This window comes from Sipha flava, unplaced genomic scaffold (assembly GCF_003268045.1).
Source record: "Sipha flava isolate LNK unplaced genomic scaffold, YSA_version1 18931_pilon_pilon, whole genome shotgun sequence".
NCBI lineage: Eukaryota > Metazoa > Arthropoda > Insecta > Hemiptera > Aphididae > Sipha > Sipha flava.
The window spans coordinates 1-16,404 of record NW_020272499.1 but is presented as its reverse complement, the minus strand read 5'-3'; the positions used below and the strand labels follow the sequence as shown (position 1 = coordinate 16,404).

At 32.7% G+C, this 16,404-nt stretch overlaps 3 protein-coding genes across 3 annotated transcripts; all 3 read right to left on the bottom strand.

The window, feature by feature from the left end:
- Positions 1-646: 646 nt before the first annotated feature.
- On the bottom strand, positions 647-3,007 carry LOC112681284 (piggyBac transposable element-derived protein 4-like; the record flags this gene model as incomplete). Its single annotated transcript, XM_025551548.1, has 4 exons — positions 1,970-3,007; positions 1,372-1,836; positions 1,230-1,299; positions 647-800 (listed from the first exon to the last, which is right to left on the bottom strand). Coding segments are annotated over exons 1-4 (1,727 nt in total), but the record flags the coding sequence as incomplete, so codon positions are not given.
- Positions 3,008-8,095: 5,088 nt separating this feature from the next.
- Positions 8,096-9,463, bottom strand: LOC112681282. The gene has a single exon (XM_025551547.1). It carries the CDS (start codon positions 9,461-9,463, stop codon positions 8,096-8,098), a length of 1,368 nt encoding a protein of 455 aa, XP_025407332.1.
- A 4,330-nt stretch (positions 9,464-13,793) lies between these two features.
- LOC112681281 lies at positions 13,794-16,391 on the bottom strand. Its single transcript, XM_025551546.1, has one exon. The coding sequence runs from the start codon at positions 16,389-16,391 to the stop codon at positions 13,794-13,796; it is 2,598 nt and encodes an 865-aa protein (XP_025407331.1).
- Between the last annotated feature and the right edge of the window lie 13 nt (positions 16,392-16,404).

Here is a 16,404-nt window from a genome sequence, read left to right as displayed (position 1 = left end):
AAAAAATGAATGCACATAATTACTTATAGAATAAACTTTTACTTTAAGCAGTTTATTCCCTATGCAGAGATACCCTCACGTTGTTTACATAATTAAAATAATGTTATAAAAATATGTACTTACTTTGCGGCGATCTTAAGTTATTTAAAAAAAATGTTTGCTTCTCAGAGCTTATTTGAAAAATAACAAAAAACAAATGAACACTGATAATAATTTATTATCGATAAAAGATAATGGGTTTCTGACAAGTTGCACTAGCCGTCAAAACCCTAAAAACGACAATTCATAAACGTTATAAACGATTTGTACCACTATTTAAAAAAAATAATCTAAATGATCAAAATAACCCCACGTAATCAATGTAACCTCATATTATGGCAGCTTAAATACAATAAATAAAATCATACTAAATATGCATTTAAGCTCAATATATGCAAAATAAAAATACTACCATTTTCGTAACAATAATATAAATCGCGAACATTACCCGCTTAAACTCTATTTGGCGTAGCAAAAAAAAACATGCTGTTGTATACAAATCCTAGGCCTGCACTGCTTATCATCGTATAATATTTTAATATAACATTATAACTCTAGTAAAATTTAAAGATATGAATAAAAGTACGAAATTGATATATTTACTTACATTCTTTCATACTCAACATTATCTAAAAATGACAAATGACCGGCTAAAGGCCATTTTTTTTTGGACAATATGGCCGGAGATCCAGTACCAAGTTTTTTTTTGTGCCCCATGTAGGTATCACGTATATTCCGCCATCGATATTTACAATCTTCGGCTATAATACGAATTAAAATGTTTATTCACTGAATATATTCTAAGATTTAACTATTAGAATGCAACGTTTGAACGTTCTGAAAAATTTTAATCTATATATACTTATATGATTTTCCAACTACAGCCAAAATATTGTTCCAACATTTACTTAACCCGTCGTTGGTTGCGTCTTTTTTTTGTACTACTTTGGTCGCGTGGTGAGAGATTCTCTCACTATCTTCAATAAGTCTTATAATATGTAATAAACTACCAAAACACATTTATTATATAAATGAGCACTTTAAACTATATATATTTCAGTATTTATGTATATTTCCTTTTTACAAAATACATTACATATTACAATTTGAATAATCGAGCATTAACATATTGTTATTACTAAAAAAAAATAATAATAATTAAATGTTTTATTCTTGAATTTGCGTATTACAGATACAGGAATCGCATATGGTTGTAGTATGTTTTTTGCAAATTGGATTTGAACATGTTGCACAAATTACCTATATAAATAATAGTTTATATAATTATAAATATAAAATATTTTAATCATTAAAATATAAATTTACTATTACCACTGTATATTGATTTTCCTTTTTTGGACAATAAGAACATTTTGCTTTTCCATTTGTACTAGTTCCAGTTTCTGGGCTTGAAATGACTCCACTAAATCGTGTAATTTGTTGTCTTAGAGGAATAGATAATGTTGGAATACTTTGTCGTCGAATCATATGAGTTTTGCATAGGTCTTTCCCTAATTGCTTTAAAAATTTGCGTCGTGGAATAACAATATCAGTGTTTGATTTGTAAATAATTTGACTGTTTATTCCAGCAATGTTGAGTAAAGAAAAAAATACTGTCAGAGGCCATCTGTGGCTGTTTCTTGAAACTGAGTATTCACCTTTCAGTTCATCCACAACGTCTACACCTCCTTTTGACATATTATAAAATGAAATGACTTCTGGTAATTTTTTATCTCCCGAGTTTGGATCAATGTCACCTTGTGTATGCATTGTTGATAGCATCATAACATTTTTTCCCTTTTTCGGAACATATGACAATAAAAGACAATTATTATCTCCAAATCCAAATTTTGTACTACATATTTGTCGATTTATTGTGTCTAAAAAACATGTTGGTATCTCCCGTTTATTTTTTTTTCAGTGTACCTACCATAGTAGTTTTATAGTCTTTTAGAAGCTTAACTGCTAAAGGGACTGAAGTGAACCAATTATCAATAGTAATATTACGCCCTGTTTTAGCAATTGGTTTTATCATACGTTTGACAACACTAGCTCCACTATTGTTCTGTAAAAACGATCCAATCGGTTGTTTGCCTGCGTAAATTTCCATATTTACTGTATAAAATACACGTGAATCTACCAAAGCAAAAATCTTTATACCATATTTATTAGGTTTGTTGGCTATGTACTGACGAAATTTACATCGTCCCCGGAAGCCTTCTAACATTTTGTCAATTGTACAATATTCTCCTGGTGTATAAAATGATATGCAACGATTTACGAATTCATCAAAAACCGTTCTAATTGGTGCTAAATTGTCAATTTTTTTTCGTTCATTTCTAGTGTGTATGTTATCAAATCGTAAAGCGCGAAGTAAAAGGTAAAAACGTCTTTCAGACATTACAGCACGAAAAATGTCGGGAGAGAATCCATCGTTTGCCCACAAGTCGGAAAGATTTATGTGATTATTTCTTAACATACCAGCAATATATAAGAGACCGATAAGTGCTCGAATTTCATCTACGTCAGTATCTAAAACATCTTTGTCCCTTTGATAATTATCACGAATTTTTGATAAATATATATTAGTACAAGTAGTAATTTCTTGTAAACAATCGTTGGGAAAAAAAAGTTCCCAAGAGTGAATTATAGTTTTAGCATTTTTTGCTGCCGATTTTACACTAGGAAGGTGTGTTACAATATTTCTTTGTGGAGTTCTAACATTACGAGGAGGAGGGTCAGTATACCACTTGATAATATTATCTTTACCTTTATTATATCCACGAAAATCATTTCTAATAGAATCGTCAGGACAAGACATTTCGGAATCATTTACATTTTCAACAGATTCATCACTACTTTCTGGAATATCTAATACTTCTCCATCACTCTCATCTTCATCGGGGTCAAAATCATCTAACATAACATCGTCAGCTTTCTCAAGCCAAGCATATATGTTATTATCCATAGTAAAATAATACACAGAAAAAACGTACTTGTTTGGTCGCGTATAGAGAATTTCTCTCACCGTGTGTATACGATTCACGTTAAACGGGTACTGACAATATAAAATCAATTACAAAGTCGTTTAATACCCATTTATTTTTAGATTATCTGTATCTGATAAGGTATAGCACAACTAATAGGCAATAAACCGATATAACAGACAGTGGTGACCGAAATAATATCGTAATGAGAGAATCTCTCACCACGCGACCAACGACGGGTTAAATAACCATAGTCTTTGTGTTTTTCGAGAAAACTGTCATAAATAGCGCGTTCTTTCTCTACTTCAACAACTAAAATTTCGTCCTCGTTGGGCAAAAATTTTGACATTATACTTTTTGACATAATTATTTTATATTGCGTTAAATAACTAATACACATGTTCCACAAAGATGCGTATCGTGGAATGTATGCGAGCACTATGATAGTGCCAAAACAGAACAAACGCGGAAGAAAGACACGTCAAAATCCTAAAATTGAAAACATTAAAACCAATGCATTGAAGCCATTATATAACAGGAAACTTGTTATAAAGAATTCAAAATTTAAAGATTTACTTCATTTAAAGCAATTTTTAATGAAAGCAAAATCACACAAATTTTACGAAAATTTGAAGACAGAAGAAGTAGATATTGAAGACAGTGAAAACGAGTACATCGACAATATTCCTTTGAATGAAGTTGAAATTAAAAATGGTATTTTTAATTATACGATATTAAATTTAAAATTAAGTTATATTATTTCAAAAAATAGGAAACTAAGTGGCTAGTCAGTACTGAAAATATATTGAGTTATTTTTATGATGACACAACGTAATATATAAATAAATATATAAATAGTCATATTCATGTAGAGTATAGACTTGAATATGGATAATAAATAAAACAAATGCTTATCTAACATGCAGACGTATTTTCCACAATTTACCCGAAACTGCCAATTACTGATTAGTATTAATATATATGAATCGCGACTGTGTATCCACATTCTGTCAGTGTCCAGTGACACAGTGTTATACTGTTATTATTGCAATATAGTAGTCTCAACTCTCAAGCAGAAACTTGGATTCATTTTAATATTTATTATTTTATTTACCTATTACGTTATTTATTTAACACATCCATTAAATTTAATTTAAATTGCATTCTATTGAAAGATGAATCCACTGTGTCCCAGCTGTGGAAAAAATCGTGATTTTATGAAAAATACTTACTGGATTTGACTCAAGGAATCTTGTAAAAAAAAATTAAGTCTGTTAATAGAACTGTTTCAAGTTATATTTCAAACTTTTTTAAACCTACAGAACGTGATGGAAAATTTCCAAAATTTGAAAAATCAGGTACGTAACTTTGTGATACCAATTATATTTAATCTGTTAAAAATATTTTCATTTTTAAACTGCAGTTATTGTTTGTTATTTAAATTAATTATTTATAAAAATCCTATTCAAAATTAATTTATTGGTATTTGCTAATATTTAGACATATACCTGGTACATCATAATCATATGAATAGTTGCATTTATTATTAACATTCTTTTTTTTTTTTTTAACTAGTTAAGTTAAAAGTTATCAAAAAAAGTAACTTTTAACTTTTTAACTAGTTACTGCTCATCTTGGGTCAAATGCAATGTTTGATAGAAACTTCAAATTAAAAATAAATAAATTATAAATAGCTAACTAAATCTAGTAATCCATTTGAAACTGGAAACATGTAATTTTCCAGTATTAAAATATTATAATATGTAGTAATATGTAGTAACACGCGAAATGTTTTTTATTACTTTCGATTAATCTTACGTGAGCCATATTGTCGTGGCACGATCGTATAACATTCGTTTCCATAGATTCCGGAACGTAGAACTTAACATGTTTATTTTCTTTCCAATAAACAAGACCATTATGTAGTTCGTAAAACTTATCGTCACCGGTCTGTAATTTATCTCTAATTTTAATAATATTATCATCGGTATTTTGTCTCATTGCAAGAACCTGCTCAAACGTATTTGGTTCTAAAATCAGGATAGCGTAACATCGACTGAACGCGTCAACATGTTGCATGTTTTTATTAGATCGATGGAAAATTTCGAAGTCGTAGTTTTGTAAGAATAATGTCATCCCAGTATCGATGATTTTGTTTATTCATAATGCCATTGTTTGTAAATTTTAATTCATCACTCCAAAGAATATGATTGACTATTAAAGGATCATCAAAAAATTTAACATTGAACCAAGCTATAAACTCTAACCTACGAATTGAATCTCCTGCGCGCAAATGTTGGACGAAATTGATTTTATATGGGTGCATTTTGTGTTTTTTTAGAATTTTTTGAACATAAACATATGAAACGCCAATTTCGCGAGCAACATGCTTAATTGACGAACGTGGATTAGCTCTTATGTATGCTAGTACCTGTAACTCTGTATCGTCATCAAACATATCTGCTCTGTGTCTTTATTGGTTGATTTGTCTGCCAGGAAATCTTCCATTCTGACTTAACCCTTTAAGAAGACGTGAAACGTAATTTTAAAATGGATGGTATCTTTCTGGGTATCATTCGGCATACGTTATAGCAGCTAGGCGTACATTACATTGACATTCGCCATAAATTAAAACCAACTCAACTTTTTCAGCGTTATTCATATTTAAAACAATTATAATTTATAGGAGTACTTAATAACAAAACATACGTACACGGATAACGTACAGACTATGGTACGGGTATAGATCTAGTCGAATAATAAAAGTGAAATAATATTTTTCATCAAACTAAATATCTTAATAATATAACATTATCTGATTATCTTATTGTTATTAAAGCTATTGTAAAATAAAATAAAATTCCACTATAAAAAAAGTTAAAATTGTAATCGCATTACGTTAGTTTCCTAAACAAAAACTATCCCATACTCGAGATATTCATTCTAGTGACCTACAGTATTATTAAATTATTATTTTTAAACGGTTCAAGTAAATTAAACATTTATTTGGCACATATTTTATTATAAATGTGTGGTTATAAATGAAAATTTCATTAAACACGATTTATGCATAAATTCAAATTTTGACTTATTCTAACTTGGTCAATTTTGTAAATATAAAAAAACTTTTTATACAAAAAACGTTTAGAAAAAAAATAATCTATCCGAATATTTAAAAAAAAAGTAGTTTCCATAAAAAAAATTTAAATTGTGTTGCGTATGCGCACACCATAAGTGTTGAAAATTTTAAAATCATAAATAAATGTGTATTTAAGTACCCCCTAAGCACTCTAAAATATTCGATTCAATACAAGGTCATTTACCTGAGATATTTAGTGTTACCTTAAACCGTGATCACACTATATTTATTTTAATTATTTTGTGAACGATACATTTTATATGTAATATACATTTTTCAAGAAAAATAGATCCTCTAAAATTGTTATAGCGGACTATGAATTATCAACTATCGGAGGTATGATATTATATTAATATCATGTCCTTTTACAAATTACAATGAAAATGATAATTTAAAACAAAAAACAAAATTTTATAAATTACAAAGAAAACCGCTTATAATTACACCAGAAGGTGAAACAACGATAATGAACGATTACATTAAAGAAAAAACAAAAAAATTCATTATATAATGTATTTAAAAATCAACCTGAACGGCTTGATGTGATTTTAAAGGAACTTGAAAATTCTATGAGAAATGATTTAGTATCTAACTTAACCAGTGATTTTTTAAAAAAATGTTTTGATTATAATACTCTATGGAATGGTAGTACAGATAAACGTATATTATTGAGACTAGGTATTAATTGTATTACGTTAAATTTAACTGCTTATGATGAATATAATAATAAAATATTTTATTTAAAATTAATAGATTGTAATAACAATAATTTAATATTTGTATATAAATTAGGATATATTAAGAAAAATAGAAGGTTATTAATGCTGCTTGAAACTCATAATTTAATTTGTAGTAATAATCATTGTTTGGGAAGCCGGCTATTTGCTAGCATTTGGCCGGGCAACCACTTTAAAATATGTGATGTTTACAATTTGAATTGGATAGGTGACCGAACATAAATATACACAACACGTTTATATAATAAAATATATATTTTTAGACACGACTAGTGTGCGTACGTCGGCCGGTGAAGACGTCTCTTCCCGAACGCGACTCGTAACAATAATAATAATAATAAGAATAATAATAATTAATCTGAATAATGTTACATACCGGACGGCACATACGTCGCGGCGGGGCAGGGTATCGGCTACGACGGAGACTGTTAAGGGGCTGTCACACGAGGCGACTACTCGCTACGACTACGTACCAGCGAGTAAAGTCGCTCCATCTGACAACGTATTCGCAGCGAATTATTCAAGTCGTAGCTATGAAAAGTCGCGGTGAATGGAAAAGAACATGTTCAATTCTACTTGCTAGGAACGCGCGACTATGCTGGTTACGTGACCCACTCGCAACTAAAAATCGCAGAGTCGCCCCGTATGACATCGACACTCGCTGGTCGCTACTAGCTATTTTATCAATATTAATGTTACTATCAATTCTTCTATCTATTGTTATTATATTAATATTATTATATTTCAATACATTACATGAGTTAACTTATTTAATATAATAATATATTATATTTGTCAATTTTTCGTCGACTTATTTTCATTTATTTTCATATTATGAATAACAAGCAAGAACCGGCCTTAAAATGGTCATCTGATGATATTATAGTCCGGCTCACGAAAAGTGAACGTTGATATCAGCGATCCCCGTGGCCGTTTTCAACAAGTGATTATTAAACCCGTTTGCCGCGTTTTTTTAAATTATTCATACCACTATACAACATATACATTACAATAATATTAAACACATTTATGGATGTTACAATTAGGAAAAGATGCATAATCTATTTTAAATATCGATATTAAACATTTAATTTCCAAAAAGAATCACAATTTAATCATACAAAAAATTTTTAAGAAACACAAATATAAAATAATTTAAATTAAAGTAGGTATATACATATTACACAAATAAATTATATGTCGTCTTCTTCATCGTCGTCATCACTACTGCTGTCACCTGGTCGTATTGTGAGAATAATAGGCTCTAAAATTACTTCTCTATGTTTTTCCTTTTGATAATCTTCGTCCTGTATTCTTTCAGCATGACGAACGCAATTTACCCAATTTTCTTTTTTCACCGAATCTATTGCTTCGTGCATTAATTTTTCAACATCAGCCATCTTAAATGTTGTATTTTTAGATGCAACTTGTCCCTTAACTTGTGCCCATATCATTTCGATTGGATTGTACTGACAATGATAAGGTGGTAACCGTACAACTTCATGTCCCATTTTAAGGGCCAATTCATCCAGCTCGTATTTTTTTTCGGTTGGTATTAAGACTTTAACTCTTTCACGAAGTTCAGCAACTGTTTCAAGTAGAGAAAAATCAATATTTTTTTTGTTTAACCATTCTTGTATATCGGCTTTTCGGGCATTGCTTTTTGGAAAATTATCTTCCAACATTGAGTGGTATGGAGCGTTGTCCATGACGATGACACATGATTCTTCAAGGGATTGCAACATTTGTACGAACCAAGATCTAAAAACTTCAGCATTCATTTGATTATGATAGTCTTCTGTATTGCCTGATTTGCTACGAAAAATTAATTTTGCTTCCTTAATAAAACCATAATGACTTGAACCTGCATGGCAAACAATGAGCCGACCTCCCTTACCGGTAGGTACTTTTAAACCTTCAGTTTCATCTTCATTTTGCCATATATACGTTTTAGAGTGGTTTTGATTCACCCAGGTCTCGTCTAAGTAAATTACAGGACGAGAATCGTTATTTTTTCGGAGTGTACACATCGTACGCAAAAATTTACACCTCAAGGCAACAATGTCGTTTTGCTCCATTAAAAATTTACGTCCGTCGTTACATTTTTTATACGTAAATTTTAATTTTGTCAACAATCTTTTCATGGAAGCAAGACTACCTTTATAATCAAATTTTTGTTGAATAGAATTTAAAATTAATCTTGATGTAGGGTATTCACCTTTTTCATAAAATTCATGCACAGTTCGTCGAACAACATCGTTATCGAAATCGTCCAGTTCTGTGTCATACTTTTTCCGTTTATACGTTTTTCGCGGTGAGTTAAATGACGGTCCAGGTTGTGACGAGTCTGAGACATCGTCAGTAGTAGATGATCCTTCTGCACACACTCGTCTTACTGTCATAAGAGATACACCACACGTGTCCGCAGTAATTTTTTGAGTCTGTTTAAAATATTGTTTTAAGACCTCGTCATCTGAAGTAGCCAGATTTTTTAAATAATTGTACACATTAAAAATAACTTTTTTGGTTTGACTACGATTGTCATTGTTTTTAAAAGGCATTTTAACGTTAAATAATTAAAAATTAGTATTAATTGAACAAACTATGTATTGTTATAACACCAAAAGCAGACCAAATATTGTATCACTGTTAACTAAACACGTGCGTTCACTATGTCGAGCTCACGAGGAATGACAATTGTAATGTTAAACACAATGTAGGGTCTGCCTTTAAAAAAAGGTAGAGTAGCAGCTGCTAACATAAAAGGAATGTCTATTGAATATGGTTCCGCCAAAACGAATCATGGATCATGAGATGGCCAGCGGTAGGTAAATAGTACAAAACGGAGAACCCCTGGATTCAACAACATTTGGACACCACCCATCGACCTTGAACGTTCACTTTTCGTGAGCCGGACTGTAGTAGATTTTTACTTGTATACAGAAAAAACGAATCGTTATGGGATACAGCCAATGAAAATTACATGCGAAAAAATGCACGTTAGAACAATATGACTAGTTTGCGTATGCAATTAACTGAAATGGGTTTTCAAATTTCAAATGATGAGCTTCTGAAAAAAAAAATTAAGAACATTAAAGATGCGTACAGACATGAAACCAACAAAGTTAAAAAGTCCATGAAAAGTGGCGCTGGAGCTGAAGATGTCTATAGACCCAAACTAAATTGGTTTTATGAAGCTGATTGTTTTTTGAGAAACGTCATGACTGGTCGGGAATCTAGTTCAAATCTTGTAAGTACCTTACGGTAATTATTTATTACTTCATGTTATAATAATTATTTTGATTTAAATGATTTATTTTTCTTGTTTACGACTCCTATTTATTTTAAGAATAGAATTGCATGGTTGGATTTCATTTTATTCTATTTTTAAAAAGATAATACAATATAGAATATTCCCATGAGTGACGTCGACGTAAGTTTATTATAATCGCTTTCGGTAATCTGTAATATATTACATAATGCGACGGTTAACCCTTTCAGTCCCGATTTTTTTTTTTAGGTAAAAAAATTTTTTCTTCATATTTTTATTTTATATATTCTAAAAATAAGTTACTGTTAAAATTTCAAATTTTTCGCACTACCCCTTCCTAAAAAATTCGTGATGTACATTAAAATGTACAATGGGACTTGCCGTCATAAAAAATAAAAAAAAATTTATTATTGCAAATGCATATTTATAAATTTAAGAATTTAAATAATACCTTATAACAGTCATTAAAAATTAAAATAATAGCTTATAATAGTTATTAAAAATATAAGTAAAATAAAATATCAAATATCAAATACAAAGTTAATTGTGAAAATCAAAAAAACAGTTATTTTTTGTCGTAAAACATAAATGAACGTTACATTTTATACAATTTACATGTGTTCTTCCTTTGCAACCTTCATATTTACATCGCGTGGCTTCTTTTCTTCCATCAAGCTGTGGTAAGTGACCGATATTGTCATGTTGAACACTTGATAAAGGACACGAGTCTATTTTTTTTTTTTTCAAGCGGTGAAAATAATTTATTTGAAGATTCGGGGATGTGCGTGACGAAGGGTGTCCTACTTTTCTCGAAGGCGTAATTACAGTTTTCCCCAAAAGTATCAATTCTTTAGCCAATCTCATCCTAAATCCAAGTAAATCTAATGTATCTTTCTTTTTGATTTTTAATTGTTTTGCGTCATTGATGTATTCTAACCACGAGTTACTTATTGCCATTTCAAACGCGTGGCTAACCATTCTGAGTGTCCATTTTTTTTGATTTTATGAAACATCGATATAAGCTTACTAGCTGATCGTGTTTATCTACACCACCCATCGTATTATTATTATGTCCTACTATTTCCGGTCGCTCGATGTAGACATATTTTTTGTTTATTCTGTCCCACCTTTTTATCGTATCAACTTTTCCTGAGACCACAACATTTGAACATAAATTTATGGGTTTATTGTCATACCATTTTACTAGTCCTAAATTTACGTCTGGAATGTCCGAACTTATTTCAAATGTTGTCCCCCTTCCCATTTTTTTCATTTCTTTATCCGACAAAAATGGTGGATTGTTGAAACGATTCGTACGTATTGTACCAGTCGCGTAAATTTGTTTTTTTTTGCAAAGTGTAAAATAAATTGAAGGATGTAAAAAAATTGTCCATTGTCAAATAATGACAATTTGGCTTTAGATTTTCCGTTAAACTTATAACTACAGCACCACCTACACCAAAAGTTTTTTTTAAATCATCGTCGACTTCGATCATATTTCCTTGGTATAAGATTAAATTATACACTAAGCCACTTTGGCCGCATAATAGATATGTTTTTATTCCCCAAGGATTTGGTTTACCTCGAATATATTGCTTTACTGATAAATGTCCCTTGAATGGAATCATCTGTTCATTAACCGATAAGTTTCTTTCCATTGGAATTTCTAAACATCTTTTTTTAATTATTTCAAAAAGAGGACGAATTTTAAAAAATTTATCATTGTTGTTTTTTCGGAATCTCCATATTGTCTACAACGTGAAAATGTGTACGAAGACTAAAAAATCGGTTTCTGGGCATAGTTTCGGCAACTAAATTTATATAGGTATCTTTTTCCCAATACATACGTACTCTAGGCATCTTTAAAGCACCCATAACTATATGTATTGCAATAAAGTCTCTAATTTCAGACGAAGTAGTAGGTTTGAATCGTGTTGAATTTTGTTGAGTTGCGTATAAATTAGTAAAATAGGCCATTTTATCAAATTCTTTATCATCAAAGTATTTTGAAAAGTAATATATAGGATCATACAAATAGGTTGGCGGTTCGGCTTCATTTAAATCATTTAAATTAATTGAAGGTGGGGTAAATGGTTTTTGCTGCCATTTAATTTGGTTTTTTTGTAAAGTGAAATATTTGGAATTACTAATAGAGTCAACATTACCATCTTCCTCAATGTCTTCCGAATCGGATAAAACGAAATCCTCTTCTTCGTCAAACTCGGCTAGTAATTTATCAATTTCGTCCACATTTTCGTCAACATCACTGTCTTCTAAACCACTGAAATCCGACATGTCTGCATCGAGTAATTCGACTAATTCACGGTCCGTGAGGTTTTTACTCATTATAGAAATGTTTTATTTAATTATTGTTATAAAATAATTAATTTGTAACTATTTATGTAAAATACGTACATGAAAAGTAAACAAAAATGTATATGTATATTGCGTAACGACTAACGACAAATGCGTTCTGTACGAACTGTCAATAATAAAATCGCATCATCGTTATCATCGTAAGACGGTGAGTCCCGTTGTACATTGCAATGTACATAAATAGTATAGTATTCTATTTTTAAACTATTGATTGTATTAAAACGAAATTTGAAAAACAAATAAAGCAGTGTGTCAAGAACACAAAAAAAAAAATTCCCAAGATTTTGGTGTTATCAGAATAATATTTATCAAAGAAAAATGTTATGGTAAAATGTACGACAAAATATTTCAATTTTTTCTGCTTATGAACTTAATTATAGACAGTTGGTAACAGTGCTATAATAAATATATACCTATATTCGAATTCTCTGTATCATAACAAATTCATCGAAGTCAATACCACGTGTTTAACTCTTATCATTTAAAAATTAAAAATGAGTGAAAAGTATGTACATTGTAATGTACAAAGGGACTGAAAGGGTTAATACCACAGAAATATACAGAAATACAACTATTATTATATTCTTTTTTTCTCCTACATATTTATGAAATCAAAAACACTTATTGCTATTTGAAAAATAAATAATTTTAATAAAAATAATGATATTATTTTTACATTATAATACTGTATTAATTGTGAAAATGATAAAAATTAGAACAAAATTACTATTTATTTGAATTATTTTATTGAGAAATAAATATCTTAATATTATTAATTTTATGTATTTTGAACGGCTTGTAATTGCCACGGAACAGATAATGTTGTGCAGAAGTCTCTAGCGTATCTCTTCCTCAATAATTCTGCATCTGTTGCATAGTGATTGGATGTATATCCTACTTCACTCCGACTAACTGACAATAGTGAATTGGTTTGTCTCCATGTACCCGGGTGAATTTCGCCTGTATTTAAATCTTCAATATCGACACATTTTGTTGTTAAATAATCCCTTGAAGCGGTCATCCTTAGCCAATTATGAATGGCACATGCAGTTTTTACAAGTAACTCTGTGGTTTCTACTTTAACATCAATTGTCCTTCGAAAAATACGGAATCTGGATGATAGTATTCCAAATGAATTTTCAGAAACGCGCCGAGCTCTTGACAAGCGATAATTAAAATTTTTTTCTTCTAACAACTTTCTGTGACTGAAAGGCTTCAATATGTTTGTTCGAAGAGGGAAAGCATCATCCCCCACACAAAGACCACCCTCCGGCCAATGTGCCAATGCCAAGATGCTTGGCATAAAAAATTACCGGTGACAACAGGCCTAACGGGTCGAAAATGCGGGCTATGAGTGACAACATGCCACGCTTCGTCGTGACTAACGATACTGCTTGCACTACATAATGAAAGACATCGTCGCGATGGTTCCAATGCAACCCGAGTACCTTGATACCTGTCCCTTCGCTATCATCAAACGATAATGATTTTACAGCTTGGTCATCAGACGAAACATTACTTAAAATAGCATCGGTATTGCTGGCCCATTTTTTGAGCTGCATCCCCCCCTGCCCCAGAACCGAAATTAAATTGGATTGTAGGGTGATGGCCGCTTCTACTGTGTCTGCCCCCACGCAAATGTCATCCACATATGTACTAAATAATAATGCGTTACGGACATCTGGAAAATGAGTGCAATCGTGTTCGGCTATGTGATGTAGGACTCTGATGGCCAAGAATGGCGCACAGTTTACCCCGTAAGTTACGGTGTTAAGCTCGTACGTTTTAAGTTCTACATGTGGGGAGTCACGCCACAGTATATGTTGATATCGGCGATGTTCGGGGGTCACTCGTATTTGACGGTACATTTTATTAATATCAGCGGTAAATGCATATCGCGGTAATCGAAACAAGGTAAGCACGTCAATTATGTCCCTCTGCAACTTCGGCCCGGAAAATAAACATTGGTTTAAAGATGGCCCCGTAAACGTCCGCGCAGATGCGTCGAAAACTACGCGTAATTTTGCGTTAACGTCGGACGACTTATATACCGCGTGGTGTGGGATAAAATATGTCCCACTAGACTTGGCTATTGACATATGTCCCAGAGTTATATATTCACTCATGAATTTACAATATGCCTGCCGGAGCTGGTCATCCGCTGATAACCTTTTTTCGAGGGAGTCGAAACGCTTCAACGCGACAGCGCGCGAACCGGAAAACATATCGTCGGTTACCGGATTTCGGAACAATAGTGGGACAGTAAAACGACCGGATTTATCACGTGTACATTTTTCACGGAAAATTAATTCGCAACGACCGTCATTTGTAAAATCGTCGGGGGCCACCTCGGGCTCCTCGACCCGCCAGAATTTGTCGATCAACTGTTCAACAGATGTGGTGAGGGAAACAGGACAAGAACTGCGAATTTGATCGATTAGATGTGGGACGGGTCCTATAATTATCCACCCAAATACAGATCCGAAGGCCGCTGGATAGGATTCTCCCACCGAAATACGCTTGCCGTCCATTACGCGCGCAAACAAATCCGCCCCAAGTAACAAGTCAACAGTGTTTGGCACTGTAAAAGACGGATCCGCAAGGGCCAGGTTACTATACTTTTTCTGGATAGTTTCGGCTATTAACTGACCGGGCATATTCGACGTTATGGTTGGAAATACCCATGCGTCGAATTTCAAAACAGGTTCGACCGCGAATTTTGGCTGTACGTGACACTTAACTAATCCCTGAACATTTTGCACTGATGTTCCGGACAAGCCAGATACGGGAGCAGTCCAGCGGGTTACCGGTAAACCGAGACGTGAAGAACAGGCCGCGGTAATCGCGCTTATCTGCGACGCAGAATCTACCAGTGCACGTACTGTGTGTAGAGTGCCACCACAATCACGTATATGGACAAGGGCGGTGCCCAATATGACCGAATGTGCATTTTGGTCGCCGTGACCTACAAGCGAGGTTTGTGGGTCATGATCATTTTGCGTTTGCTGGCCGTGAGCCGTCGGATTGTCACGTGTATCACTATTCACCGTATCATCAGGGTGCAAAAGAGGGTGATGTCGGCGCGTACATTTGTCACACGGTACGATTGATTTACAATCAGGTGCCCAATGCCCACCACGCAAGCACCGAAAACAGAATTTATTATCTCTCACCCACTTGTGACGGGCTGCCGCCGTCCAAGTACCAAATTTACGACATGTGGACACATTATGCGATCCCTTACAAACTTTACACGTATCAGTAGGTTTAGAGGCGGTCATATTTGTAACAAATGACGAATGTGGTTTTTGTTTGAAATTACTAAACCCGACGGACGCGAATGGTGATCTTTTTTGTGGTACCGCTTTGGTGCTCTTTTGAATCAAATCGCGCGGAACGCATTCAAGAACGTTGATACGTGATTTAATAAACGTTAAAAGTTCTCTCATTGTGGGAAACCCATCGCCCAATTGTGTTTCGAACAATTTGATAGACTGTGCCGGTAGACATCGTGACGCAACCGAAAATAAAAAGAAATCGCCCAGATTAGGGATCCGCATTGACTCTAGTACTGATACTCCCTCGTCAAACATTACTAAAAAATTATTTAACTCAACCAACGATTCGCTGGACGCCTTGGGAGCCGACAACAATTTATTTATCAATGAGTGCGCGACCAAACGCGGACGGTCAAATCGTGCCGTAAGAGTAGACCACGCCAACTCGTAATTATCGCCAGATATAGGGATACCACTTATAGCATCTAATGCATTTTCTCTCAAACAACCGATTAGATAGTAAAACTTGTCTATTGTTGATATATTTGTACGCATATCCACCATTGACACGAAACGA

Excerpts from the sequence above, each read along its gene's own strand:
- LOC112681282 (XM_025551547.1), bottom strand. The coding sequence starts at position 9,463 with ATGCCTTTTAAAAACAATGACAATCGTAGTCAAACCAAAAAAGTTATT.
- LOC112681281 (XM_025551546.1), bottom strand. The coding sequence starts at position 16,391 with ATGGTGGATATGCGTACAAATATATCAACAATAGACAAGTTTTACTAT.